Source organism: Patagioenas fasciata, chromosome 2 (assembly GCF_037038585.1).
Source record: "Patagioenas fasciata isolate bPatFas1 chromosome 2, bPatFas1.hap1, whole genome shotgun sequence".
Lineage (NCBI taxonomy): Eukaryota > Metazoa > Chordata > Aves > Columbiformes > Columbidae > Patagioenas > Patagioenas fasciata.
Genome location: NC_092521.1, coordinates 13943643 through 13969933, shown reverse-complemented (window position 1 = coordinate 13969933; position 26291 = coordinate 13943643). Strand labels below are relative to the sequence as shown.

The 26291-nt window shown below is 39.9% G+C and overlaps 1 protein-coding gene and 1 non-coding gene across 3 annotated transcripts; one reads left to right on the top strand and one right to left on the bottom strand.

Annotated features, from left to right (window-relative positions):
- Positions 1 to 443: 443 nt before the first annotated feature.
- TBC1D31 (TBC1 domain family member 31) lies at positions 444 to 25241 on the top strand. 2 transcript variants are annotated; one of them, XM_065832449.2, is made up of 22 exons: positions 444 to 565; positions 2315 to 2461; positions 3020 to 3135; positions 5001 to 5179; positions 7479 to 7630; positions 8046 to 8205; positions 8433 to 8633; positions 9827 to 10003; positions 10842 to 10921; positions 11024 to 11170; positions 11441 to 11574; positions 12568 to 12701; positions 13287 to 13466; positions 15416 to 15648; positions 16911 to 17063; positions 18212 to 18347; positions 18862 to 18954; positions 20704 to 20844; positions 21813 to 22007; positions 22618 to 22768; positions 23685 to 23801; positions 24944 to 25241. In XM_065832449.2, exons 1-22 carry the CDS (start codon positions 489 to 491, stop codon positions 25087 to 25089), a joined length of 3249 nt encoding a protein of 1082 aa, XP_065688521.1. In that variant the 5' UTR covers positions 444 to 488; the 3' UTR covers positions 25090 to 25241. The 2 variants fall into 2 exon arrangements, with proteins under 2 accessions (XP_065688521.1, XP_071659929.1); XM_071803828.1 differs by having other exon boundaries at positions 22591 to 22768.
- A 929-nt stretch (positions 25242 to 26170) lies between these two features.
- On the bottom strand, positions 26171 to 26243 carry TRNAM-CAU (transfer RNA methionine (anticodon CAU)). The gene has a single exon. It is a non-coding gene; the product is annotated as a tRNA-Met (tRNA).
- Positions 26244 to 26291: the final 48 nt, after the last annotated feature.

Sequence of the window (26291 nt, the reverse complement as noted above, 5' to 3'; positions counted from 1 at the left end):
CGGGCTGGGCCTGCAGCCGGCCCGGGGCCGTGCGGGCCTCGGTGACATCAACGAACCGGCGCTAAGCCTGAAATAAACCGCACTAAGTGTCCTATTGCATTAGGCTATTTGCCCGATAGGACGCGACATTATTTAATAAAAATATTTTTTTTATAAGACGTGGCCTCCACTTTATTTATTAACCACTGTATTTACGAACCACTTCATTTATAAACCTTCCCTGGTCGCGCTCCGCTCCTCTGTTCCCTGCCCGTCTTTCATGTGGCGCCCCCCCCCAGGGAAACTACAACTCCCGGCAGGCCCCGGGGCCGCCGATTCCATTCTCCGGCAGACGGGGGGGGGAAGCGCCCTCCTCTTTCCTGCTGCCTTCCATTGGTGAGGTGGGAGTGGGCTGTACCATAGGTGCTGCGGCCCCCACCGCGGCGCGAGCCGTTGGAGGAGCCCTGAGGGGAGGCGGCGGGCGCGGGAGCGGCGGCGCCGGGCTGAGGATGGAGAGCTGCGACCTGGGCGGCCGCCAGCGCGGCCCCATCTGGCACCGCAGGCCCGGCCTGGCGGCGCCGCGGGGGTAACGGCGGGGCAGGGGTCACGGCGGGGCAGGGTGGGCTCCACGCAGCGGTGCCGCCTCAGCTCGCAGCCGGGGCTCGGTGCTGGGCCGGACCCAGCGCTCAGCCGCGGAGGGAGCGGGCAGGCCGGCGGCAGGGGAAACAGGGGCAACCGAGGCCCAGCTGAGCTTCTGCAGGCTAGAGGTGCAGCCTGGGGATACCCGATTGGATAACGGAGGTGGAGCAGGTCCCCAGGGAGGCTGTGACACCTCCGTGCTCAGAGATGCTTACACCTGGGCTGAGCAAGGGCCTGGGCAACCCTCCCCATTTAGCTTTTTTTCTTTGTTTTAATTGCATTGAGCAGAATACCGTAGATGAATTCCCACGAGAGTTTAATTAAAATGTTAAATGCTGCTTTGGAGTGCCTGGGGAGTGTGTTTGTTGTGGGGGACCTGGATGTAGCTCAGTGAACTCCTAACTTTATTCTCCAGGGTTACTTTAGTGGCAAAGGAGTTTTTGAAAGTTGGAGAGTAGTGTTAAGGCTGGGAGATGCTGTAATGACACTGAGAAGTACTCACATCTCAGGGTGTTTTTAGAATCAGAAATCATAGCTTGTATGTTTTGTGACCCTGAAGATCGTAGCGTTGCTAAATTTTAATTATAATTTAAACAAATTAGCTTGACATCTTTCACATTTCATTTTTATGGCCCTTCCGTTTCATTGAATAAAAGAATGGTATTAGCAGTTTGAGGTAAAATTAGTTTATTCTCTAGTCTGTACCATGGCTGCATAGACTAGATGATCTTTTAAGGTCCCTTCCAATCCCTAACATTCTGTGATTCACTCACACTGTACATACGCCAACAGCTGCACACAGGTGCTGGATTGCTTATTCTACTCTCTTGGCATTGCTGGCTCAGATAACTATCAGGGTCTTATATAGACATGGTCACAGTCTTCTGCAAGTGCCCTGCAGCCTTTAATCAACCTGCCAATATCCTGTACAGTTTTAGACTCTAAATTTACATCCAATTGATGATAGAAAATAATAGGTTAGCCCATTGCTATCTGAGAAATCCAGGTTTAGCAGATCTCCCAAATGTTGATATCCTGCTTCCTGGAAAAGCCTTCCTCTTATGGCTTGTTCTACATCCAGCTCCATTTTATACTAACGGAGCGGTACAAGGATAGAATGTGAAAAAATGGCAACTTTTGTTCCATAAAATCTTGGAGAATAATGATAAAAATGGCTTGCTTTAGGCTTTTTAAGACTCTGGAAATAAGTGGTATTAAAACTGTTTTTTCCCCCACTCCAATCTAATCCAAGTGGTTTCTTATGGTAATTGATGGCTTCTCAGTTTTCTAGTGTGTTTCTTCACAGTGATAATGAAGAGCCAGGCTCCTTGCTGAGTGCTGACTTGGGCTTTCATGTATGTTGGTAGATGACACATCAGCATTTATGTTAGTATTATTCATTAATATCATTGAAAATCAGGTAACTATGAGCCACATAAAAGGATCATGAATGGTGGATTTCTCCCTTCTGTCTTACATGTCTCCTGCCTTCTGACATAGTGAATTACTTCCCTTGTTTAGTGTATTTTTTGTATTAGAAATATGTATTTTTCATGGAAGAAGATTTTCCATAGAACACTATGAATGATTAGTATTGTAAAACCATAAACTAGGAGCATTTTATTCCTGCATCTTGTAGAAATATGTGATAATAAAGCAGTTCTAAGCATGGTTGTCTTGCTTGCTTTCTTCACAGAGTTATAGTAAACATAATTCATAGTGTCAAAGGATACCATTCAAAGACAATACGTTTTCTCAATGTGGCTTTTGATGTTTCTGGAGATTCTCTACTTGCTGGAGACCAACAAGGGAATATATATGTTTTCGACTTGAATGGGAACAGGTAAGAGCATTTATTTTTAGCAAGATATTTTAATTGTCTTAACATTCAGATGCATGGATTCACTTTGCCAGGACAGCACGCCACAGGTCTGGTTTTAATGCTCCGTTTTGCATGAATGTGCAAACAGACACTTTTTGTCAGAGCTGAAACTGCAAGCTCCTCTATGCTCCCTAAATATTACTTTATTAGTTTACTTGCTCCCAAAGCTCTGTAGTTTGTAACTCTAAGCTGAACAGACAACATTTTCATAGAACTTAAGTTGTTAAACACTAGCACAAAAAGTTATTCCTTGAACAACGCTGATCAATTAATAATGAGCCAGGAATTATAATAAATTAGGCCTAGTATTGGCCTCCGCAGAAATATATTAATCAGTTTTTTCAATTTTATACTACCGAGTTTTAATATTTTTATATTTATCGTAGTTAGATATTATTACTTTGGTTTGAGTTATTTTTTTCTCTCAGTGAAAGATATTGAAAGTGATAAAGTTATTACTTCACTTGACATTATGAACCAAAGTTTCCAAACTCAATGAGAACTTATATTTTTAAATAGGTTCAACCTTGTTCAGCGAACCATGCAGGCTTGCACTGCTTTGGCATTTAATCTTCGCAGAAAGACAGAATTCCTGGTGGCTTTGGCAGATAATTCCGTCAAGTGCTTTGATACAGGTAAGGGGAAACTGAAAGGCTTACTGTCTGGATTGTTCTAAAAAGCTGTATCATTTTAGTTTCAATCTCAATTTTTTTGTAAGTTTTTTGATGGAGATCCTATTGCGTATTTCATGGCATCTGTTCTTCCCCAAAAATCCCACTGTTTGGGCCCATAGGAGTTATAGTCCTGTGGGTAAACAAATCCTTTGCTTTTCAGATTTTTTGTTCCCACTGAGTCACGCAGGTGCCTGTTTACCTGAAGCCTAGCACAGGATCCAAATTATATACGTTACCTTTTTAAAGTAATTCTTCATATTTGTTTAGAATGAGGTGCTGTATGTAAAATCAAACCAAAACCTGTCAACAGTATCTTAGTTTGCAACTCAACCAGTTGTTAACTATATTTACAGTAAAATATTTGAACAAAGTGACAATGTATACCAAAAGAACTGACAGTACTTTTGAGCACGCAGGTAGATCTGTATCCTTATTCAAAAGCTATATCAAAAATTAACTTCATTGACCAGCTGTTTGTCTCTGTCTTGTTAGAAGTTAAATGGTGAAAGGCATTGAGAATTCATTCTTCCTAAGTTAATTTTAACCTATCAAAGAGTGCAGTTGTAGTGTCTTTCATCATCTGGATTCAAATATTTTTAAAAAGCCTTAGGAATCACTCATCTGCAGTTTGAGGGTCTAATGTTATTAGTGACGTTTTTAATGTAACACACTCTTTCCCAAAACAGAGGAAGAGTCATAGTTAGGGTCTGAAATTCTTTGCCTTGCCTTCTTTTGAGCACAGTAAGACCCAAATTAGATTAGGGATGCATTTAGAGGAAATTTCTTAGTTATTCCATAGAGTTCTATATGTTTATATGGTGCTGTTCCCAGATACCGGGTCATACTGAAGAACAGTTTAAAAGATAAATGCTCTTCACATAAGTATTAGGTGAACTATCTTTAGAGGTGTATTAGATAATACTTGGTTGGTGAGCTCCATCCCCTCCTTTAGAAGCCATAACCTGTAATCACATGTCATCCCACCATGTGACAATACCTTTAAGCACTTGATTTTCTGAAAGCACAGCAGAAAGTTTGACTGTTGGGCTTTATGAGCTGCTTTATAGCCATTTCCTATCCTTGGTGCCATAGTGGTAGGTCAATTGGAACCAACCCCCGGGCTGTCAGGCAAAGTACCCAACGTAAATAGCGTATCTGCTACAAATACAGTTTGTTTGCTGAGGGAAGGTTAGTGGTCGTGCAGTCACAAGTGGCAGATGATGTAGTCAGAGGAAATATTTCCTTAGTGCACAGCATAAAAATGTTTTGGGCTCTAAAAGAATTAATGAGGTGTTGCTTTCTGACTGTGCCTTTCTGTAGTCACAGGCCGTTGTCATTGAATCTTCCTTGCACCTGTAAACAGCTGAGTAATCATTCGTACATATCGTCCTCAAGTCAAAACAAGCGGAGAGTTCTAACAAGAACATTTAGTCTCAACTTGTAGAGATTACTGCAGGTGTTCACATTGGATAATCTGCCCACAAGGCATGCTGAACTTAACTGATCACAGTAGTCATGACTTTTTAAGCTTGATTCTTAGGCTACATTAAACAAGTTTGTGCAAGTTGGCTTTCTGTGTAGAACTGAGAATAACTTATGCAATCTGTTACTTGAGGAGATGGTTATGTTTTTCTAAGGTATAATAACTGCATGAAGACTGACATCTTTGTTACTTATTTGTTGGGCTGTGATGGTAAATGATCATATACTAGGTATGCCTAAAAGTCTCTTTCACAACGTAGTGTTGGCAATAAAGTCTAAAGTCATAGTTGTTTCACGTTTAATGGGTTTCATATCCTCTTCTTTTTTTCCATCAACTCCTGCAGAAACCAAAGAGCTTGTTAGTTGGATGAGGGGACATGATTCTGCGGTGTCCTCCATCTCCATCCATGGCTCGGGCAGGTACGCCATCACCACATCCACCGATACGGCACAACTGTGGGACTTGGACACCTTTCAAAGAAAAAGGAAGCTGAACGTTCGGCAGTCTGTGGGTATACAGAAGGTGAGTGAAGGGCAATTGCTAAAGGGTGGACAAGGAGTAACCATGTTAAAACCACAGTACTTTAAAATGTTTTTTAAAATACAGCTGAATCTTTTCTATGTTCTTTGAGCAATCTACTTAACTGTCCTCCTATCATGTTACCTGGGCCCCTGGAATCACAACTCAGTAGTTACAGAGATCTGCTGGGAACTTTTAAGGAGCCCTTATCTTTAGAGACACTCAAAACTTGGTTGGATATGACCTTGACTAACCCAGTTTAACCTGGAAATTTGAACTGCCTTCTAGATTGTCCCTGCTTTGACCTGGGGGTGGCCTCAAAAGACTTCAAAAGACTGATTCCAACCTGAATGATACTAGGATTTAAGGGTGTGGTTAAAAAAAAACAGTTTTAATGTCATAATTCAGTCACCACCACCTACCTCATTTAGCTGCTTATTCCAAAACTGCTCTGCTTTCTATGCATGCTGAGCGCTGAATGTGGGAACAAAGCTGAAAAGTAACTCAGCAAAAAGAAATTATTGCTTTTCAACCTCACCGTTTCTTTGCTTAGGTTTGCTGCACATATGTTTATACTGGAACAAGACAGGGGATGAGATGGATGACATGTTTATGTCAGGGAGTGGTTTAAATAGATCTTCCTTAGCATTATGCTGATTTAAACAGGTCTGCCTGCGCCACCAAATGTCAAACTTTGGCATAAGTGCTACAGCAAGTACTCACACAGTGCTTGAGCATTGCTTACACACGTGCTGCCCTGCAGTGAACAGTCTTACAAACACCACTTCAAACCAAAGTTCACATCAGCACTCAAAGGCCATGCTGATTTTGCAGAGAACAAGGCTTACTCATTTGAGTGTCTTCACCACGTTCTAGGTCAGGCAGAAACTTTGTCAGCCTGAAACAGTCACTTAGCACTTGCTATGGAAGATCATGCATAAATTTCTGTTTGTTTATTTGTTTTATTAAAATTGCTGTGTTGTACATGTTGCTAAAATAATTATCATGTCTTCCCTCCAAAGAGGTAACTTTTGCTCACTGCCAAGTGGCTAATTGGGCCTGAATATCCAGCTTTCAGTCACTAACGTTCAGGAAGATGAATCCCATCACACGTGTCCAGATTTACAGATTTGCAAGGCCTCAAGAGACTGTTCAGACCAAAACTCTGAACTTCGTAGCACTGACTGTAAATCTCAGCCAGTGAGTCCTTTCAGTAGTCCCTCAATGCTCAGCTACTAAAAGACGTTTTCAATTTAACCTTCAAAATTTTAGGTACAGGGAGTTTGCTGAAGCTGCATGTTCTGCTGCCAAAATAGAACTTCTGGTCTGAACAAATTCCTTTTCATTAAGCAAGAATGTATCTGATGACATCCAAAAATGTGAAGAATCCAGTTTCTTTTCTTATCGAAAGAGATTACGCATAAACATGTTCAGAATAACTGAAAAAATATATTTACAGGCTTTTTGGTTTTATCTTCATTCATCTTCACACTAAAACCTGCATTTCGTAGTTGGAGAATACATTGCTGAACTTTCTACAATATTTTTACCTCTAATAGTTGTACAGAAAACCAAGGAGTTTAAGTCTAAAGATGAACGCTTCGTAGAGTGCATTTTCAGGCTCTTGGTACTGCTTGAATGCTGAGGCTGGTTTGTAGAAGGTGCAACAAGCAGTTGCTCAGTGAGCAGTTCTGACTTGTGTCTCCCATTCCCTCCTCCTCCAGGGTTCACGTTCCTGCCATTTATGTTACATCCAGATTGGATATTAGGAAAAATGTCTTTACAGAAGGGGTTGTAAAGCACTGGAACAGGCTGCCCAGGGAAGTGGTGGAGTCACCATTCATGAAGGGGTTTTAAAGACATATAGATGAGGTTCTTAGGGACATACTTTAGTGACAGTGTTAGGTTATGGTTGAACTCGACAATCTTAGGGGTCTCTTCCAACCAAAATGATTCTATGATTTGATGATCCTCTCTGGCACTCCTCAGAAACCTCCAAAAGAAGTTTACAGTCATAAAAATAGCACAGATAAAGATTTGTGTCATTTTGATGACTGAAACTGGCTCAGCAGAAGGTACGAGTTCTGAAGTGGTGTGAGGCAGAAGGGGCTGCCTGGGCTGTGACAGGGAAGGGACTCGCTGCCTGTGGGCTCTGAGCCGTGTGCTGCAGCTGCATTACACAGCAATAACCATCCTGTCTTACTTTCTTGCTGGATTTTATTCCGTCATGCACTTTGGTCCAATTTAGAGGGTACTTCCTTGACAACGTGATCCATTTTTTTTCTTTTCCATATTCTTCCAGGTTTTTTTTCTTCCATTGAGTAACACCATCATCAGCTGTTTCAAAGATAATTCTGTTTTTGCATGGGAATTTGATACTCTTCACTGTAAATACCGGTTGCCAACTCCTGTAGAAGGTTCTGTATTACTTTATAAGGTCTTTGCAGTAACCAGGTAAATTGTTATTTTAAACATTCGAAGGGCAGACTACAAAAATTGTAGTTTTCTTTCCTTATTTGTAATGTTTTATGGAAGTATTGAGCTATATACTATGATAAGCTTTTGAACTCTGCTGTAACTGATAATTTCAGCAAAGATCAATAGTAAGTTTTATTACAGTCTGATAGCAGTTGAAATAAAATAAGTTGATTTTTAATGACCATTAAAATAAGGTTTTAACTATCCTTTACAAAAGCCGATTTTATTATTTAGGAGTTATTTTGTTCTTTCAGGAGAGTATGACAGAAATAATGACAGATTCAGATGTGATTTGAGGGCATAAAAGGAAATGTATGATCTTGCTCTTTTTAGCTAACACTAAGTTAAATTATAGTATTCTGATGGAAGCTTCCCCTCATCTGTGATTCAGGGATGGCCGAATTTTTGTCGCTGGTGGAAAATCAAATCATCTTCACTTATGGTGTTTGGAATCAAGGCAATTGATACGAATAATCCAGATGCCTGCAAAAGTGCGAGCTGTCCGTCACCTGGAATTCCTCCCAGACAGTTTTGATGGGGGCTCCAGTCAGGTCAGTTTTCTCACAAAGCTTAAGACTGGATGAGCTGATTCAACACACATAATTTGAGGGCTTTTGGGGGACACTGGGTATATGGGCCTGTACCATACAAAAAGAAATTACTGTGCTAAATATTTGGTCAGTTGCTCTATTAGCTTAATGGCATGTCATATCTGAGTTCGGTATTCCTCTTTGTTTCACACTGACAATATAAACTGATTAATTCTTTTAACTTATAGGTCCTTGGAGTGTTAAGTCAAGATAATATTATGCGATTTATCCATATAGAAACATGCAAACTTCTTTTTGACATTGGGAGTCATGAAGAGGGAATTAGTACAGCAGCAATTAGCCCCAATGGACGGTATATTGCATCAGTAATGGAAAATGGTAGCCTTAATTTATACAGTGTCCAGGCTTTGACTCAAGAAGAAAATAAGGTAGAGTGTTTTACATTTCTTAAAATAACAGTAAATCCCATTAAGTTGATACTTGTCTGTGTAACATTTGTATCAGCAGTAGTTTGCAGATGTGTTGTAGTGCTGTATTTAACACTACAAATAAATAAAAAATGGTTTGTAGAGTTCCTTTCATAGTTACTCCGGCCGGTCAGGTAATATGATGTTTTTAAAGTATATGTATCACGGTGTTTCTGGTGTTGGGAGGATGGGGAGATGTTATTTCTTTTTAAAGCAATTTGTATGGACCAATTTCTCTTTGTAATGATGTTTTGGGGGAGATGGAAACACGATAATTGTGCTACTTCTGTTCCGTTTCCTATGAGAAACTTGTTGCAGCTGATGCCATCTTAAATTGCAGGCATGTATGGTGTTTTTGTTACTGTGATTTTTGTTCTTACTGTGTTATTGGATACCGGCATCCATCATTATGGCACAATCATACTCCTAATCCTTCCTAAATACAATAACAAACATTCTAAATGCCGGTTCTTATTTTATTAAAGTAATTTATTAATGAGAGTCAGGTTTCTAAATCCAGAATTCCATATATCTTTAATCACCATGTCTTTGAAGTAAACAGTAACCACCTTTGGATAATGACGGAGTTGGAGCTGAGGAAGGATGTGTAAAGATGTCACACATGCATTCCATTGGCACTTTTGCTGCCGATTTGACATGAACTGGGACATCCACTTTGTTACTTGCTTTCCCAATCTCCAACACTGAATTAATACCTCCCTGACACTGAAGACTAATTAAAGCTTGTGAAGGTCTTTTGTATTATTTTTAACTGGTGCTATAGAAATGCAAAATATGTTACTGACACTGAGAAACACAGGAAAGTAAATAACCTGAACAGTACATGGTACACATTTATACCACCCCAGTTATATTTTAGTGTTTGCTAAACAAGGAAATAACATGATGTTTAAGCTGGTTTGGAAGTTACATAAACCTTCTCACAGCCTTTCTAGTTAATTACAGCAATTTTATTCAATGGCATACTTGTTTAGGAGTACACAGCCCATATATATTTATTTATAAATATGTCTCTGTTCTTTTTGCTATGAAAATCAAACTCAAATATATGGCAGATAAAATAAACATCAAATTATAGTGTTATTTAATCTGTCTTATGAGGTGTTAACTGAGGTATTTTCACTTAATATTAGCCTCCACCACCCACATTCAAAGTAGTAGACAATGGGTCCAAGTCCACAACAGAGGCAAATAAACTGACAATGAGAGTGACTTCAGGAAGGCCAGAGCATCCTTGGAAATCTAAAGGAAGCAAAATTCAAACCAGATTGCTGAAACTGCAAACGAACACATCGCTTGAAAACAAAGAGGTAGGAGAAAGTTGCAAATATTTTGTTCTCAAGTCTGCATTTAAATTTTGTTGCAAAAAAATAGTTAGCCACTTACTTTGAAGAATAAGTTCAGACACTGATTCACTTGGATGTTTGGGCAGAGAGGAGATCGAGGGAGTTTTAGTACCTTTTCCTCTCTCAGTTTAGTCCATACTCCAGAATTTTCTGACACAGCCAGAACAGCTCCCAGTCAGCTTGAGGTATCTCTGAAGTTGTTCAAGCAACTTGTGACACATTTGAATATTTGCTAAATCTGATCTGCTTCCCTGTTAGCAAACTGGCACCTCTAAAATGTCTGCCTAGAAGCCATTTCAGTTTTGATTTATTATTTAGAACATTTATTACTGTTACATTTATTTCCCTTGTCATCACTGTGCCATCTTCTCTCTGTCTTTATCTTGCATCTCATATGTACTCTCATATATGCACACACACATATATACACATATATCTATATATCCACCTATAACATTCATACTATATGATCTGCTTCTTATGTCAATATTCTTTATGGTTTGGCTATATCCATAATTTAATTATCTATAGTTTAATCAGTTAGGGTCTGATTTGCTTCTGGCTGGAATCAATGGCAGCTGTTCTTTGAGTTCAGTATGTGAATGGTTTTTGAATTATCTTATTTGTTCTTGAAATACCTAGGATTATGTAACCTATGGCAGTGCACGGTTTATATTTTAATATTTTTTTAAATATTATGTTAGGAACTTCAGTATTTAGCTATTATCATAAGTCAAGAGTGCAAGGAAATAGCTTGTGAAAGACAAATGCTTACATTTATTGTTGATCCCCTGTTTTGTAGAACGAATTGCCAGGTGGATTAAACAAGAAACGTCTGCGGGCCTTATTGAAAGGCTTTGGAGAATATCCAGCAAAGTACAGGTATGTTTGTGTGCATGTTCATGCTTGCACAAAATGAAATTGCTTGTGTTTACTGGCCTATGAAAGAGAAGTTGCTTGACTAATTTTGCATTTTAATTGCAGGATGTTTGTTTGGCGTTCCTTATTACAACTTCCTGAAAACCACCTGGCATTCAGTAGCCTAATAGATAAAGGTACCCACAGTGCATTTGTGAATATTCAAAATGAGTATCCCATAAAAAGTAGGAAACTACTAAGAGTTTTACAGAGGTAAAATATAGATTTATATTTATTTAAATATTATAGACTTTTATTTTCAGATAGTCATCTGAAATGTATCTAATAGCTGGAATCAGCTGTAAGGAAAATTCTGAAATGTAATAGTAGTGCCCTCATGCAGGTTTGTTTTTATAACTTACACAATCCTGCATCTGTTTTGAAGTTTACAGTCTTTCTATGTTGTGGTTCTAAAATGCATATTGTATTTTTGTGTGGTTTTGAATCAATGTTTTATAAGCCTTTGTTTGCCTTTTCCTATAGGACCTTATCAGCTCTAGCTCACTGGTCTGCTATCTTTGCTGAGATGCCTTATATTCCTTTGCTAGCATTCCCATTTGTAAAATTATTCCAGAACAACCAGCTGATCTGCTTTGAAGTTGTTGCTACAGTAGTAGGTAAGCAATGATTCTAAAAACTCAAATATGCTGCAATGTGTTTAAGCTTTCCCATGCAAAAGAGATTTCCCTGATGAAATTAATGAGGTATTTCCTAACAGGTCACCAAGCTCTCTTGTAAAGGTGTTGCCAGAATTAATATGTAGCAACTGTGTGCTTAAAACAAAAAACAACTTATAGGTAAAGCAAGATGTTAGACTTCCTTTTGCAGTGTTTCTCGCAGAAAGTTAGCATTTGTTTTCATAAAGTCTAATCAGCAAAGACAAATGTATCCAGCATAATAGTATCATAATAACTAAAATCTCTGAGAAATGGGTAAGTGGTCACACTCACCCCCTCACCCACTCCCAGTCAAAATGGAACGATCTCTTTTGAAGTTTCACTGTGTTTAGTTGTCCTAAGCATGTGGTAACTCAAAATTAGACATTTGGCTGAAAGCTGGCTATGGCTGTCTTCTGAAGAAACATTCTAAATTAAAGTGTTTTACACTTAAATTAGTTGTTGCAGCTGCTACTCAGTCTACAGAAGATATGTGCTGCCAAGCATACATACCCACTTTGCAAACACATGCTGTTAGTGAATAAGTATCCAAGTTTACAGAAATTATTCTTAGTATGTTAAAAATTACTTGATACAGGCTGCAGTTTCATGAGACAGAAATACCAGTTTTAAGTGTTCCCATCTGCCTCCAACTGCTTAGTCCCACAGCACACAGACTTCTTTTTCATTTTATGTTTGAGCCAGATTAGTTCCCCAGTCTGGTTCACAGTGTACTGACACAAACACTCATGCCGGTGCAGCTGGAGGAGCAGGGTACTGTGGGAATGGTTGGGGAATAAATGCTGGGAAGGGGGAGATGGGAATATCCTAAATAGGTTTTGCTGCCTAAAATTACCTCTGAAATTCATAGCCTTTATAACCAAACCTTAAGGTTGTCGAGAATCTGTCACTCGATTACAGTGGATTGTGTTGGGCTTTTCTATTCTCTTTCAGTTAATTTCTGTCAGCATTGGTTTGAGTATTTTCCCAATCCTCCAGTTAATGTCCTTAGTATGATGGAGAATGTTTTGGCACATCATGACAAAGAACTTCTTCAGCATTTAATAAAATACAATGTGACTTCACAGGTAATATTCTAGCCAACTTTCGCATATAAAATATAACTACAGTGTTTGATAGTGTGCTAGTCCTTTATTTTGACATAATTTTTTGTGGGGGGAGGTTTCATTAAATAACAATGAATGGTACAGGAGTGTAAAGAATGTATTATTAGTTTCCTGCAGCTTTTCCTTTTCTGTGATCATAAATCTCACATACGTGCCACTGTATTTCTTAGAAGTCCTTTGCTTTCAAGTTTACTTTGCTTGAATATTTACTCATCAAATTATAAATGTACTTTTTTTTTTTTTTAAGTAGACATAGGTGTGATTAATTAATTTTGTAATCTCTGTTTATCGTTAGGGATGATTTTAGCTTCACAAATCTAAAAATGAGATTTAGACATCCACTGAAATAAGAAATATAATCACCCCATATTCATTTTGAATGTTTATAGTGGATGATAAAACTTAACTTCAAATATTCTGATTTAGTTACTGCTTCTTTCATATATCAGTAGATTCTTGATATAAAGCAAGAAAATGTCATTTCTTTAAAAATAATGGTAAAATTGTATTAATGGATTATTTTGTGAATTTGCTCATATGATGTAGGTTTATGCGTGGCCTCTTCTAGAAACACTGTTCTCTGAGGTTCTAACAAGAGAAGAATGGCTGAAAGTCTTTGACAATATATTCTCAAACCATCCTTCGTACTTTCTAATGGTTGCTGTTGCCTATGTTATATGTTCCAGAGCTCCCTTACTTCACTGTAATCAAACAGCAGATTTTGAGGTAAACATCTTCATATTTAAGTCGGTCATGTTGAAGTGTACCTGCAGAGGTGTATAAAACATGGTATTTGTTGCTACAGAGATGAGAAGGAGATGTTCCATTATTACATTTCTGAACATTACCTAGTACCTGACAAATATAATATAAATGAGTAAATGTTGAACAACATCCTGCAGTTTCATGCAAGAAAATGCTTAAAAGCTTTCATAAGCTTTCTAATGCCACTGAAAGCCATTTTGTAAAAGTCAATAGTTCATCAATGTCTGGATGGACACTGGTGAGAAGTGGCATCCCTCAGAGGTCCATACTGGGACCAGTACTGTTTAATATCTTCATCAATGACATAGACAGTGGGATTGAGTGCACTCTAAGCAAGTTCACAGATGTCATCAAGCTGAGTAGTGCAGTTGACGTACCCAAGGGACAGGATGCCATCCAAAGGGACCTGGACAAGCTCTAGAAGTGGGCACCTGCAAACCTCATGAGGTACAGCAAGGCCAGGTGCAAGGTCCTGCACCTTGGTCAGGGCAACCCCTGGTATCAGTACAGACTGGGGAAGGAAGGAATGGAGAACAGCCCTGTGGAGAAGGACTTGGGGGTACTGGTGGATGAAAAGCTGGACATGAGCTGGCAATGTGCACTTGCAGCCCAGAAGGCCAGTCGTATTCTGGGCTGCATCAAAAGGCGTGTGGCCAGCAGGTGGAGGGAGCTGATTCTGCCCCTCTGCTCTGCTCTGATGAGACCCCACCTGGAGTCCTGTGTCCAGCTCTGGAGCCCTCAGCACAGGACAGACATGGACCTGTTGGAGAGGGGCCAGAGGAGGCCACACAGCTCTGCTGTGAGGACAGGCTGAGAGTTGGGCTTGTTCAACCTGGAGAAGAGAACGCTCTGGAGAGACCTTATTGTGGCCTTTCAGGACTTAAAAGAGGTCTATAAAAAAGATGGGGAGAGACTTTTAGCAGGGTATGTTACAACAGGACAAGGGGTAATGGTTTAAAACTAAAGGAAGGGTAGATGCAGGTAGACATGAGGAAGAAATTTTTTACAATGAGGGTGGTAAAACACTGGCCCAGGTTGCCCAGAGAGGTGTTGGATGCCCCATCCCTGGAGGCATCCCAGGCCAGGCTGGACAGGGCTCTGAGCAACCTGATCTGGGTGAAGATGTCCCTGCTCATTGCAGGGGGTTGGACTGGATGAGCTGTGAAGGTGTTCTATGATTCTGTGATCAAGCACAAAATAATTCTGCCTCTTTTTTTGGGATCTAATATGGAATTCTGCTTGTGGAGACAAGACACGGTCATTCTGTCATGTTGTTTCATTATTTTGCTCTCAGATTTGCAAAATTAGGCTGTATTATTACCTCTGAAGCTGAAGGAAAATGTTTCCTTATGTTTATCCTTCCATGGGAGGGGGAGTTTTTCCCCATATGAAAGTAGTCAAACAAAGGGTTCCACCTTGAAAATGTGGTTGTGAACAGTCAGTTTGACAGACATCAAGCAGACAACATTATTGCTACATTTAATAATTATGAATTTAAAGATTTTCTTGTTGAATAAGATCTTTGACAGGAAGAATAGTCCTTCAGGAAGAGGAGCTTCCAAGCTTCATGTTTGAACACCAGAAGTCGAGAGAGGTTTATCTAGTGGTAGGAGTGCCTGTGTGGACAGGTGGACACTCTAAATTCATACCCAGCTTTCCAGATCCCTCACGCAACTGCCATTTGAAGACAAGGAAAAGAACCAGAACATCCTTTTAGAACTTGCAGAGGTTTGGGTCAAGTCATTTGAGCTGGTGATATTTTACTAATTAGTAGGGCTAACTTAATAATCCCTTTTTAAATCAACTTTTGGAATATAGATATTGCTAATTTACCTTATTATTCTGAAATAGGTATAGTAAAAACTGGCTTAATCTTTTGTAGAGTGTAAATGGCAGCATGTCTCTTACAGTATTTCTTTCATCATCGTAACAACCTGGACATCAACGTCGTGATTAAGGAAGCTTATCATCTAATGGAGGCTACACCATTAGATATCCATCCACAACGTATGCTTGATGACTTCATACCACTTACAAAAGGACAGTATCCTGTATTTAATAAATATCCTGAGTTCATTGTGGATTATCAAACCCAGGAATGGGAGAGGATCAGACAGGATGAAATTGAATACTTACGAGAAAGGTATTGATGGGAAAGTTCAAGACAGTATCAGACTGAGAGGGACAGGTGGACACAGTTGCCTTTTCCTGTTGTAATGTGTATGTTGCAAAAAGAGACGATTAAGAAAATTCAGGAAGATGACTTTAAATAGCTGTTGAAGGTTAAGATATTATTTGATTTGACACATGTCGAGGTTTGATTGCAGGGTGACAATAAAACCGGGGCAAACGTATTGTTTGCCCCCTCTCCCCGCCTCTCCCCCTTTAGCCCCTCCCTCCCCTCTTTCCCACTGAGAATGGGCGGGAAAGAAGGACAGAGAGAAGAGAGTTGGAAAAATTAAAAATGTTTTACTAATGCTACTAATAAAAATAGAGAAAATAATACAGACTATACAAAACCAATCTTCAAAGTCCCAGCAACTGCTCCGGCAGATGTAGGGCTGGCACCCGAAGTCCTGGACTGGATTCTGCAGCCAACCGGAACTGGATTCAGTCTCTCACTAGGCCTCAGTTCACAGGGATGACTCACAAAGTCCTCTCCTAATGTCGGCCGTAAGGAAAAGGGATGAGATCCTTGTGATCTCCCGCTTTTATGTGAAGTATCACGTGAATGGGATGGAATACTTAGCAAGTTTTTGATTACCTGTTTCTCATTGCCCCTCTAGTGAGATGTCCATCCATTTTTATCAGTGACCTTGCATTCCATTGCTGTGTCTATCAAAACATGTATCTGTTTTTCCAGGAAAATGCAGCTAATAAGAAGGCTTTAGCTGACAGGTGAATTCACTAAAAGAGAGACTTGTTTTTAACAAAACCAGGACAACACATTTTTAAGTTAAATTGTTATTCTTTATCTTAAAAAAAAAAAAAACGTTTGTTAATTCACAGAAAATATTGGGCTGCAAGTCTTCCAACTTGAAAGCTTCTAAGTCAGAGCCTAAACCTCCATTGACTTTGTAGTGACCAACTTTGTGAAGGGCCACGAGTTCTCAGCTCACTGTTGAAATCAGTGAGTACCATGATGTGGGCGCCTTTAGAAACTAGTTTTTGTTAAGAACGTGAGGAAGAAAATATTTACACTCATCTGAAATGCCCTGTTGTCTGTAACAGTCAGCGTTGTAATTCTTCCTCACATACTTTATCCCTACATAAAGGGGATGCCACACTCCTTCATGACATTGCATTTCAGCAGGTCTTTGCTAGTGCAGTCATCCATTTCTAAGTAATCAAGTAATTTCTTAATACTTGGCTTGAATTAGTAACATGTGCTCTCCTTCCCTTTAGACAATTAGCACATGAATTAGAAGCTAAAGCACAGGAGCAGAAAGCAGAAGAAGAAGCCTGGTATCGAAAGCAGAAATTATTTCGGGAAGCTGAAGAACAGAGGCGAAAAATCCTACTGGAAGAAGAAGAGAAGCTGGCAAAACAGAGGCAGAGGTATTATAAGAAGCATTAGGAACCTGGCTACCATATCCTGTTATTACATTTCTGACCATGAGTAAAGGAGAAATAACCGCTAATTTGTATAAATTGTAATGTGGGAAAACAGTGTGGTCTGGAGGGTCAGATTTTGGTGTGGGAATGAAGTGATCTGGGTTGTATTACTGCCTCGCCAGTGGGAATACAGCAGATTAGAGGCCAAGTCACTTCATTTTTGTGTCTCAGCTCCCAGCCTTTTGTCTGGTCTCTTTGGATTGTGAATGCTCTTAAACAGTCGATTGCTGTGTGTTTGCACACTGAGATTTCAGGCTTGCTCTATGGTCAGACTCACACTGCAAACAGAAGTCACGGTGTCAGTGACTATACACATTCTTGTTTTTGTGGTGGATTTAGGGAGAAGACTGCTTTATATATCAGTTGCTGAGGAAAGAGCTTTGATAGTACTGAAGCTGAACTGCTAATTTGCACATTTTGCAGTTGTGAAAGTTTAAGAGAATTTCAAAATCTCCGTAGTTTTTTTAGATCAACTACAAATAATCATAGAATCATTTAAGTTGGAAAAGACCTTTAAGATCATCGAGTCCAACCATTAAACTAATGCTACCAAGTCCACCACTAAACCGTGTCCCTAAGCACCACATCTACAGGCACTTCTCTTAAACCTCTGTAGCTTACAGAATAAGTTTGTTGGTTTAAAAAAAAAAAAAAAAGCGCAGTGAGCCTTTCTTTGCAAACTAATTCTTGAGTCTGTGGTTTTGCTCTTTGAAAGGGTTTGGTATTTTCCAAATAAACTTAGGACTGATTTTGTGCAGAAAGAGGTAATGGCAATTATTCTAAGGAATAGTTTTCAGTTCTGTATCATTGTGATAGTAAACTAGTGGTTATTAAAATAGAACAGTAACAGAGCACTTCAAAGCTTAATTTAGTGACACTGCCATTAGGTGGTATCTGTGTGTCTGAGAATTTAATTTTGTCTTGAAAATGAAAACTGGGTCATATACAAGAATTAAAGCAACTCTCCTAAGTTTTATAAGTTAAAGATCAGCTCATAATAACTGATGGATAACTGCAGTGCAAGTTTGCTCTTTGGTACTTACTTCTTGGATATACAAGTTCCTTTGTTTCTATTTGTTTTGGCTTCGAAGACTAGCTGCTGTGAGAAGAGAGCTGAAAGTAAAGGAATTACAATTTCTAGATGCTTCAAGAAGGCGTTTTCTGAAATACCAGCAAGATCAGCATCAAATGGAACTGAAACGTCTTGATGATGAAATTGCAAGAAAGGCTGAGTATTGCTCAAGCAATTCTTTTCTTGAAGGTTTATAAGTGAAAATAAACAAGCAAAAATGCATAACTAAAATTTCAGTTTATATACTGTGATTTGTGAGTGCAGAGGTGTGTTTAGCATGAGATGGACTGATTTAAGTGGTAATTACATAATTTAACGTTTTGTTTGACAATTACTATGTACCACTGTCTTGCTTTAACTGACAAAATTCCTGAGAAAAGCCAAATTCATCTGTATATTGGCAGCGTTCAAAAATGTGATGAGCTTCTTCAAGGACTAGTGAATTCTCAGCTGTCTGTGGGCTGTATGTCCAGATCACAAATTCACTCTGCCATGGATTGAGGGCCTCCACAGTGGCCATGCTTTCCATTATTCATGGTATGACAGAGGGTCAACTAGATTTTAGAAGCAGGGTGTAGCTTGGGGTTTTGGACATTCTGCTTGATATGAGCTTTTTTAAGGGAGAATTTCTCCTTTGCTGTATGTTCATGTGTTTCTCTTCTCCTCAAGGCATCCATGAGAGAGCAGGAAACAGCTGCTGCTCTTCAAGATGTAGAGGTACGACGGATGGAACTTGAATCACAAAGACAGCTTTTTGAACAGGTAATTACTAGGGAACTATACAGATGTTGCTACTTAATGGTTCATCCTTTGCGGTTCTCAGATTCGGTTGTGTTATTTCAACTGGACTTTGTGAGGAAAAAGGCCCTTTTTTTCCCTCTCTGGTATCTGTTTTACAATAAACCCTCTATTGATAAAAGCATTAGTAGAACTCACTGTTGCCTGTTTTTCTGTGAGAAAATACCTGTATCCTCCCCATTTTCTTTTCCTATGCAGAGGTATCGTTTGGTTTCTGCAGGGTTTAGCTGTGTGCTCAGCTGGCTGAGAGAAGCAAAAATGTGTAAATAAGAAATAAGTCTGTAGCAATATGTTCCTCATCCCAGAAACTCCCACCTTTTCATCTGTGATATCCAGATATATCTACATTTTCTGGAAAGAACAGTATAGCAGATTGGTGTAGTTGATGAAAAAATGTCTAATTGCCAACAATATCATTAACCAAAAAGGAATGGATGGTTCATGGGGAATGTGCAATTCCTTTCTCAGATGATTGGCTTATAAATGAGAAAGATCACTGTTCAGTAATAAAGGGTTTAATCAATAATACTGCTTAAAGTTAATTATGAGTTAATTTTTATAAATAATTTTTATAAATGACTGAAAAGCAAGGCTGCCAACGGAATGCTTTAGTAATGTCCATTTTGGTTAGAAATAGTAAATTAAGTGTTTAGAAATCACAGCTACATATGCCCCTCTTGCGTATGTGCAGATCCGATGGAATGCAAGCAGCAGTGGACATCCAGAGAGCTAACCCTGATTTTGAAGCATGTGTCTGCTTGTATTTGGCTTTTTGAAGCTTTTGGCTGTAGACTTTTTATAACCCATGCTAAGCATAACTTGGCTAAATTTCTTTTAGCTTTTATTTATTAAATACACATCCAGCTGTATTGTGACTACACAATGCAAACCAGGCCGAGCTCATTTGCGTTCCTGTACATGTAAAGTCAGCTCTTTAAGGGAACTAATTCTACAGCGATCATCCTCTTTAGGCTAGAAAGGCAGCGATTCTTTAACTGAGGATAAATGTCCATCTACAAGAGTTTGTGTAGAAAGGCTTTCCCTGCCATGCTCCGGACTGGCTGTTTTACTGCGGTCAGTGAGGGGCTCTGTTCAAGCTTAGAAGGCCACGTGTGTTAACTTTGCCTCAGTGCCCTGCTGGCACAGCTCAGCAGATTGCCGCAGGCCTGGGAAGGGGTTCTGTCTTCTGCAGAAACCTGTAGATGTGTCCTGATGAATGTGAAGAAAGGGTGGTGAGAGTTAAAATTCCATTTCTAGGTCTACTGGTTTTTTATACTAGTTGGACAAATCATCTCTGCATTCCAACTGCTTATGTGTTTATTATAAGTCCTTGTACCATGAAACGTGATTTATATTTGTGAAATGTTTTGAGGTTTTGGCTAAAATGTGCCATAAAAGTGCAGATTATTTTCACGATGAATCTAATTAATTTAAGTTGGAATTCTGTTTTTATGCTCCACTGTAATCCAGGGAATGGAATTACTTCAGTATCAACCTGTGAGACCACTGTGATGACTCAGACTTAGTGTAATTCCAAGTGGAGAAAACAACAGGGACTATCACTTTCTGGACAATTATAATATGTAGTGGGATGAGATGTGTGGATATATTCAAAGGCTAGTTTAGTCAAATGTTAATAAATGATAAAGAAACAAAATTACAAATGTGAATTAGTAGCTTAGCAACAATAATTTGTGTCTGTGTGTTTTGCAGCATCTAACCAAAGATCAAGAGGCAGTTACAAAGGAAATGAAAGAAAAGGTGGATGCCCATCGAAGAAAAGTGGATCAGGAAGATCATCTTGTTCAGAGATTGATGGAAATAGAAAGAGAAGAAAACCAGAAAGCTCAGATAGTAAGATGATTGGATTTTAACATATATTTTGGGGAATTAGCATGCTAACTAGTACAAGTAGTAGTAGTTAATAGTATTTTAATTGTGATTAACTAGTTCAAGTTAATCTGAAAATATTTTCTAAAGAGATCTATTTTCTAGATGTCTATATTAATCGATTATGATAGTATGCTTAAAATTTTGAGATTTGCAAAAATCTGACTGAAGTGTCCAAACAGCTATGTAATACTGAAATTCTCTGGGCCTGCTGCCATGAACATTAGCTTTTCATTACTTTTCAGAACTTAGAAGGCACACAAGACTCAGAAGTGCTTTTCAGAATAAGTCATCCTCCTGTTAAGGAACATGTTTTATTTGTAACCGTAATAAAACAAAAGTAAACCTCAAAAGAGCTTTCAGCTGGTAGTACTTGGCAGGAAATTCAGCTGTCTTCTAGATCACAGTAATGAACATATAGCTTGACATTAGGAATTGTTCAGCTTTTCAAGCTCAGAACTTGTAACTGCACAGTTGGAAAAATAGTTGCAGCTAACCCACTGCCCATATGCTTGGCATCTGCATTTATATTTTGTCTAGAAATAAACATATGGGTCTGAATTTTTGTAAACAACCTTCAATTTTTGGAAGCAGATGGATGTGGGTGGAAGTATTGGCATCAAGGTATCAATCTTATGTTAATTGCACCTGTAAATGATATTAAATCCATGCTAGGAAAGCAAAATCCCCCAAATCATTGAGAGAGTCGATGTCTCTTTCCAAAAGATATTTAAAAAAGACCCTCAGTAAGAGAAAGAATAAGAAGGATGGAGAAGCAGAAGAAAGCCCTGGTAGAGGAGACAGCCCACTGTGATGAATGGCACTGCAGGTGCGGTCTCCCAGACTGGAGAACGCTTCAGTTCATCTTGCCTTATCTGTAAGTCAATGAACTAGAGTAAACGGATTCCTGGTAAAGAAAGATGTTTTATTAGGTGTCTGAAGAAAATCTAGCCAAAGCAGAGCAGAGATGCCTTGGCACCAACTGGAGGCTGCAAGCATTGCATAAACTAAGACGTGATGATCGGGACCGCGAGAAGCGTTATGAAGAGATCGCCAAGCTCCTGCATGACAACAGGGTGAAAGAAGCTGAACTGCTGAATGCCATGAGGGAAGCAGAAGAAAAAAAGGTATTTGCATTATTTCTTTTTCTAAGTGGGACTGGCACAAGTGTAGCTGTCTTTTGCCCATGGCATGGTAGAGCATAAATCTGAAAGGTATTGAAATATTTTGTTAGGAATCTCCTTTCCTGTTTTGACTGGAAGTTTCTAGAAGCAAATCGGTGAGGATATTAGGAAAAAATTCTTCTTGGAGAGGGCTGTCAGGCATTGGAACAGGCTGCCCAGGGAAGTGGTGGAGTCACCATCCCTGCGGGTGTTTAAAAGGCGTTTGGACGAGGTTCTTAGGGACGTGGTTTAGTGCCAGAGTTAGGCTATGGTTGGACTCGATGATCTTGAGCATCTCTTCCAACAAAAATGATGCTACGATTTTAGGCTTAAGACAGCATATTCTTAATTCTGTAAGTTCCTCTCATTTGTTTTTTTTCTCTGACCAAAGACTTTTACCTGTCTCCAGGTGTTTGAATGAGAAATTTTTCCAAAAGAAACATTCACTCAGCTTAATAACTTATATTATGATTTAAGGGTGAAGTTTAGTCTGTAATAATCCAGATGGTTTTACTTGTTGCTTTTTCCTTGCAACACATCTGTTGAGGACACACTTAATATCTCTGTTGCACAGTGGGAAGAAGTTACACAGAAAAAAGCACAACTGGAAGAAAACCAGAAAGCTGCTGCTGCTGCAGATGAGCACAGGAAGCAGTTTTTAGAAGATGAAATCGATGAGGCATTGGAATTGACTGAAAAGCTTCGAAGAGAAGATGGCTGTTTTGGTGAGCGTGTGGATAATGTGATTCTCCTGTGTGGATGTTGGTATGAAGCATTTGGCAACTGAATACAAACTAAGTGTCCAGTATTAGGGATAAGCTTAAGCTTAATTCTTTTAAGTAAGTACTTTTTGGTAGTATCCTTTCACGAAACCAATGGATCAGGCCAGATTTGGAAAGGACTCTCAGTTTGGTATCTGACAGATGCAGCAATATAAATGGCTTTTTTGGTAGGAGCGCAGGTCTAGATCAGCTTAGCCGATGGTAAAGTCACATCCCATAGAAATCATCTGTCAAATAATGTAAAGAACCGCAAACTCACTGCCAGCAAGTCACTTTGCCAAGTGTTTGTTCACAGGAAAAAAACATTTTTGCACTTCCAGAACTGGCCAATACATCCTTCTCAAGTGCTGGATTTGTGTGGTTTTGCAGATATTTCTCCTATTCCCCCATCTCTGCAAGGCTCACACAAGATTAGTGGTCAGTATTAAGACCAGGAGATTAATATTCCTTTGGGTGAGCTTTTTCAGACTTTGCTCTTATTTGCCTAATGTTTTTAATATGGAGTAATTTGCGACAGCAAATTATTAAAATGGGTGTCTCCTCATGAAACTGCAAGTAGGAGTAGCCATATTCCACACAGTCGTAGTGGCCCATTTGTCAGGAGATTAATTATATAGGAAGAAATAGCACATGTGGAGCTGTAATTTCTTAAAATGAAATGCAGTGATACATACCTTTGACCCATAGAGTAGAAACATTGACTTCTAATTCTGAGCAAATTGTACTTGCCACTAGCTGGAGTGAGTGACTGTTCCAGTTTTCTTCCTGGAGAAAAACTGTTTCACCTCAAGCTAGAAAAATTCACTAGAAATTTAAACAGTTTTAATTTACAAAGAATCCTTCTCTCCATTTCCCACAGAGAGACTGCGTGATTTAAAGGCCAGATGTCCAGAGAGAGGGGCAGAACTCCAGCAGGTGTCAAGGTCTGGAAACATCTGCCTGAATGATCTGTCGGCATCAGGGTCATCGTCACACAGTAAGTTTCTAGCATTGGGACTCTCCTTTCTTTCACATATAATTTCAGAAGTGTTACTGGAACACCTCACTGTGTTATTGAGTCATCATTAGTTGTGTAGGAGTTTAGTGGACAGTAAAAGACTTTATTGTTGTATTCTGTTTCACACCTGAATGAATGTCTTCACTACCAGGGAAGAACAGCTAGGAAGTGCCTGAAGTGTGTCACATTGTAAGAATGGTCATATTAAACCTCAGCCTAGTGTAATCTCATTCTGACCTGATCATTTTACCTGTCCTATTTCTGTCTTTGTAGTTTTGCATGATTTGGGGATGTTGAGAAGATGTAGAACTGTCTTCCATCAAAATCTTACTGAGAATTATAGTCAGGAAGGAGTCTGTAATCATTTCCTCTGGGCTGTCCTCACTGTTACAGTCAGCGAAAAAGCACATTTTAAAATCACATGCATCTTATGTGCAAAACCGTATGCAATGGGAAACGGGTATCTATACACCTGCCATAGAATTTATCGTAGAATCATTTCAGTTGGAAGAGACCCTCAGGATCATCGAGTCCAACCATAACCCAACTCTGACCCTAGACCATGTTCCTAAGAACCTCATCTAAACACCATTTAAACCCCTTCAGGGATGATGACTCCACCACTTTGCTGGGCAGCCTCTTCCAACACCTGACAACCCTTTCTGTGAAGAATTTTTTCCTAATATCCAATCTAAACCTCCCCTGGTGCAACTTGAGGCCATTTCCTCTTGTCCTATCGCTTGTTACTCGGGAGAAGAGACCAACCCCCTCCATGCTACAACCTCCTTTCAGGTAGTTGTAGACAGCAATAAGGTCTCCCCTCAGCCTCCTTTTCTTCAGGCTGAACACCCCCGGTTCCCTCAGCTGTTCCTCACAAGATTTGTGCTCCAGCACATAGCGACTCATCGGCATCTGACCCTTCACAAAACATGGGTACTGCTTTCAAAGCATTTAGGAGGAGTTGTTCCTTACTGCTACGGGTCTTAGGGTTGTCTCACATACAGTGATACCAACAAAACATCACGTTTCTATGCAGGAAGTATCCATTTTCCAAGAAACATTTATGATATTTATGGAAGACTGTTAATTGCAGTATTAAGTCCGAGTTTCTTGCACTTCAGTGTCTTTAGACAGAAGAGGAAAAGAGCTGGCGTGCCAGGAGCGGGAGCTGATGGCAGAAGTGCGGCGGCTCCGGGAGAAGCTCAGCACACAGGCTCGAGCTGGGCGGCCTCCAACGCGTTTCCAAGCTACAAAGTGGACACCTTGAGGTGGTTTGCTCTGGACCTCATCTGTACTTTCAAATTATTAATCGGTAAAATGCTAAATTTGTACAGTGTGATCAAGGACTGATCATAGATTGTTTATTAAAAAGGTCTTTGGAAGTATTTTTATATCAAAATAAAATGCTAGCTAGAAAAACGTGTGTTGTTTGTAACCTTCTCATTATTTTCTGGTAACTGCAATACTTCTTTAAATTCTAAAATAAACTCACTTTTTACTATTAAGTTATTGCACTTGCAGTATTTGTGTACTTCATTTGTTCTGGTGAATCCCATGACTTGAAGAAACAAACCACTGTTAAAATGTCAGTTTTGTCAGTGATGTATAAGTAGATTCTACAAGTTGCAGCAGGGAAATTAGCAATTAGAGAAAAAAAATCCTTTCCCTTGGGAGCTGAACCCTGAAAATGAGGCCCAGAGAGGCTGTGGAAGCTCCATTGCTGGAGATACATATAGTCGTTATACATATTAGCAGGTACATTTAATGATAAAGGGGACAGAGGATCTAAATAATCATTTTTGTGCTGCTAGGCTGATTTTCAGTGGCTGTCATGTTAGTGTCCTCGACGTCTAGAACCAGTCACATCAGTAGCGATGGGGATCCACAGAAATTCATGGCAGTGTGGGGAAGAAGCATCATTCCTTTTCAAAAGGAGAAAATCACAACAGGAAAAGATCATCTCAGGGAGGCAGAAGGCAGTAGATGAGATAAGAGCCTTGCTCTGATGACTGTCTGGGAGTTTACTTGTGGTTATTTCTATATTTAAAAAGAAAAACCCACGAAGTTGTTGGCAAGCACCTTAGCCCAGAAGTGTGTACACTTGCGGTTCATAAAATCCTCACACGGTAAACACGTGTAACCCAGCGAGGTCCCAGCAGTGGAGACGCTGCCCTGCCCAAGGCTGGGGCTCCAGGACCTGCCGGCCCCGGTTCCGCCGCAGCTAAAATCGCGGTGGGCGCAACCGGAGCGGTGGTGTGGGCTGCGTGGGTCGCGGAGGGGCCGCGGGGACTGCGCGGGAGGCTCGTCCCGCCGTTCCCCAGGAGGGAAGAAAAAGAGCTACCCGCCTTTGCCCCGTGTGAGGATCGAACTCACGACCTTCAGATTATGAGACTGACGCGCTACCTACTGCGCTAACGAGGCGGCTGTTCAAGTCGCTTCCAGGCCGCCCCTCGGCGCTGCGCGTCTCGC

Coding starts and splice junctions, on each gene's coding strand:
- TBC1D31 (XM_071803828.1), top strand. CDS start 489: ATGGAGAGCTGCGACCTGGGCGGCCGCCAGCGCGGCCCCATCTGGCAC. Junction 7,631..8,045: donor AAGGTCTTTGCAGTAACCAG/GTAAATTGTTAT, acceptor TCTGTGATTCAG/GGATGGCCGAATTTTTGTCG. Junction 22,008..22,590: donor GGGAAGCAGAAGAAAAAAAG/GTATTTGCATTA, acceptor ACATCTGTTGAG/GACACACTTAATATCTCTGT.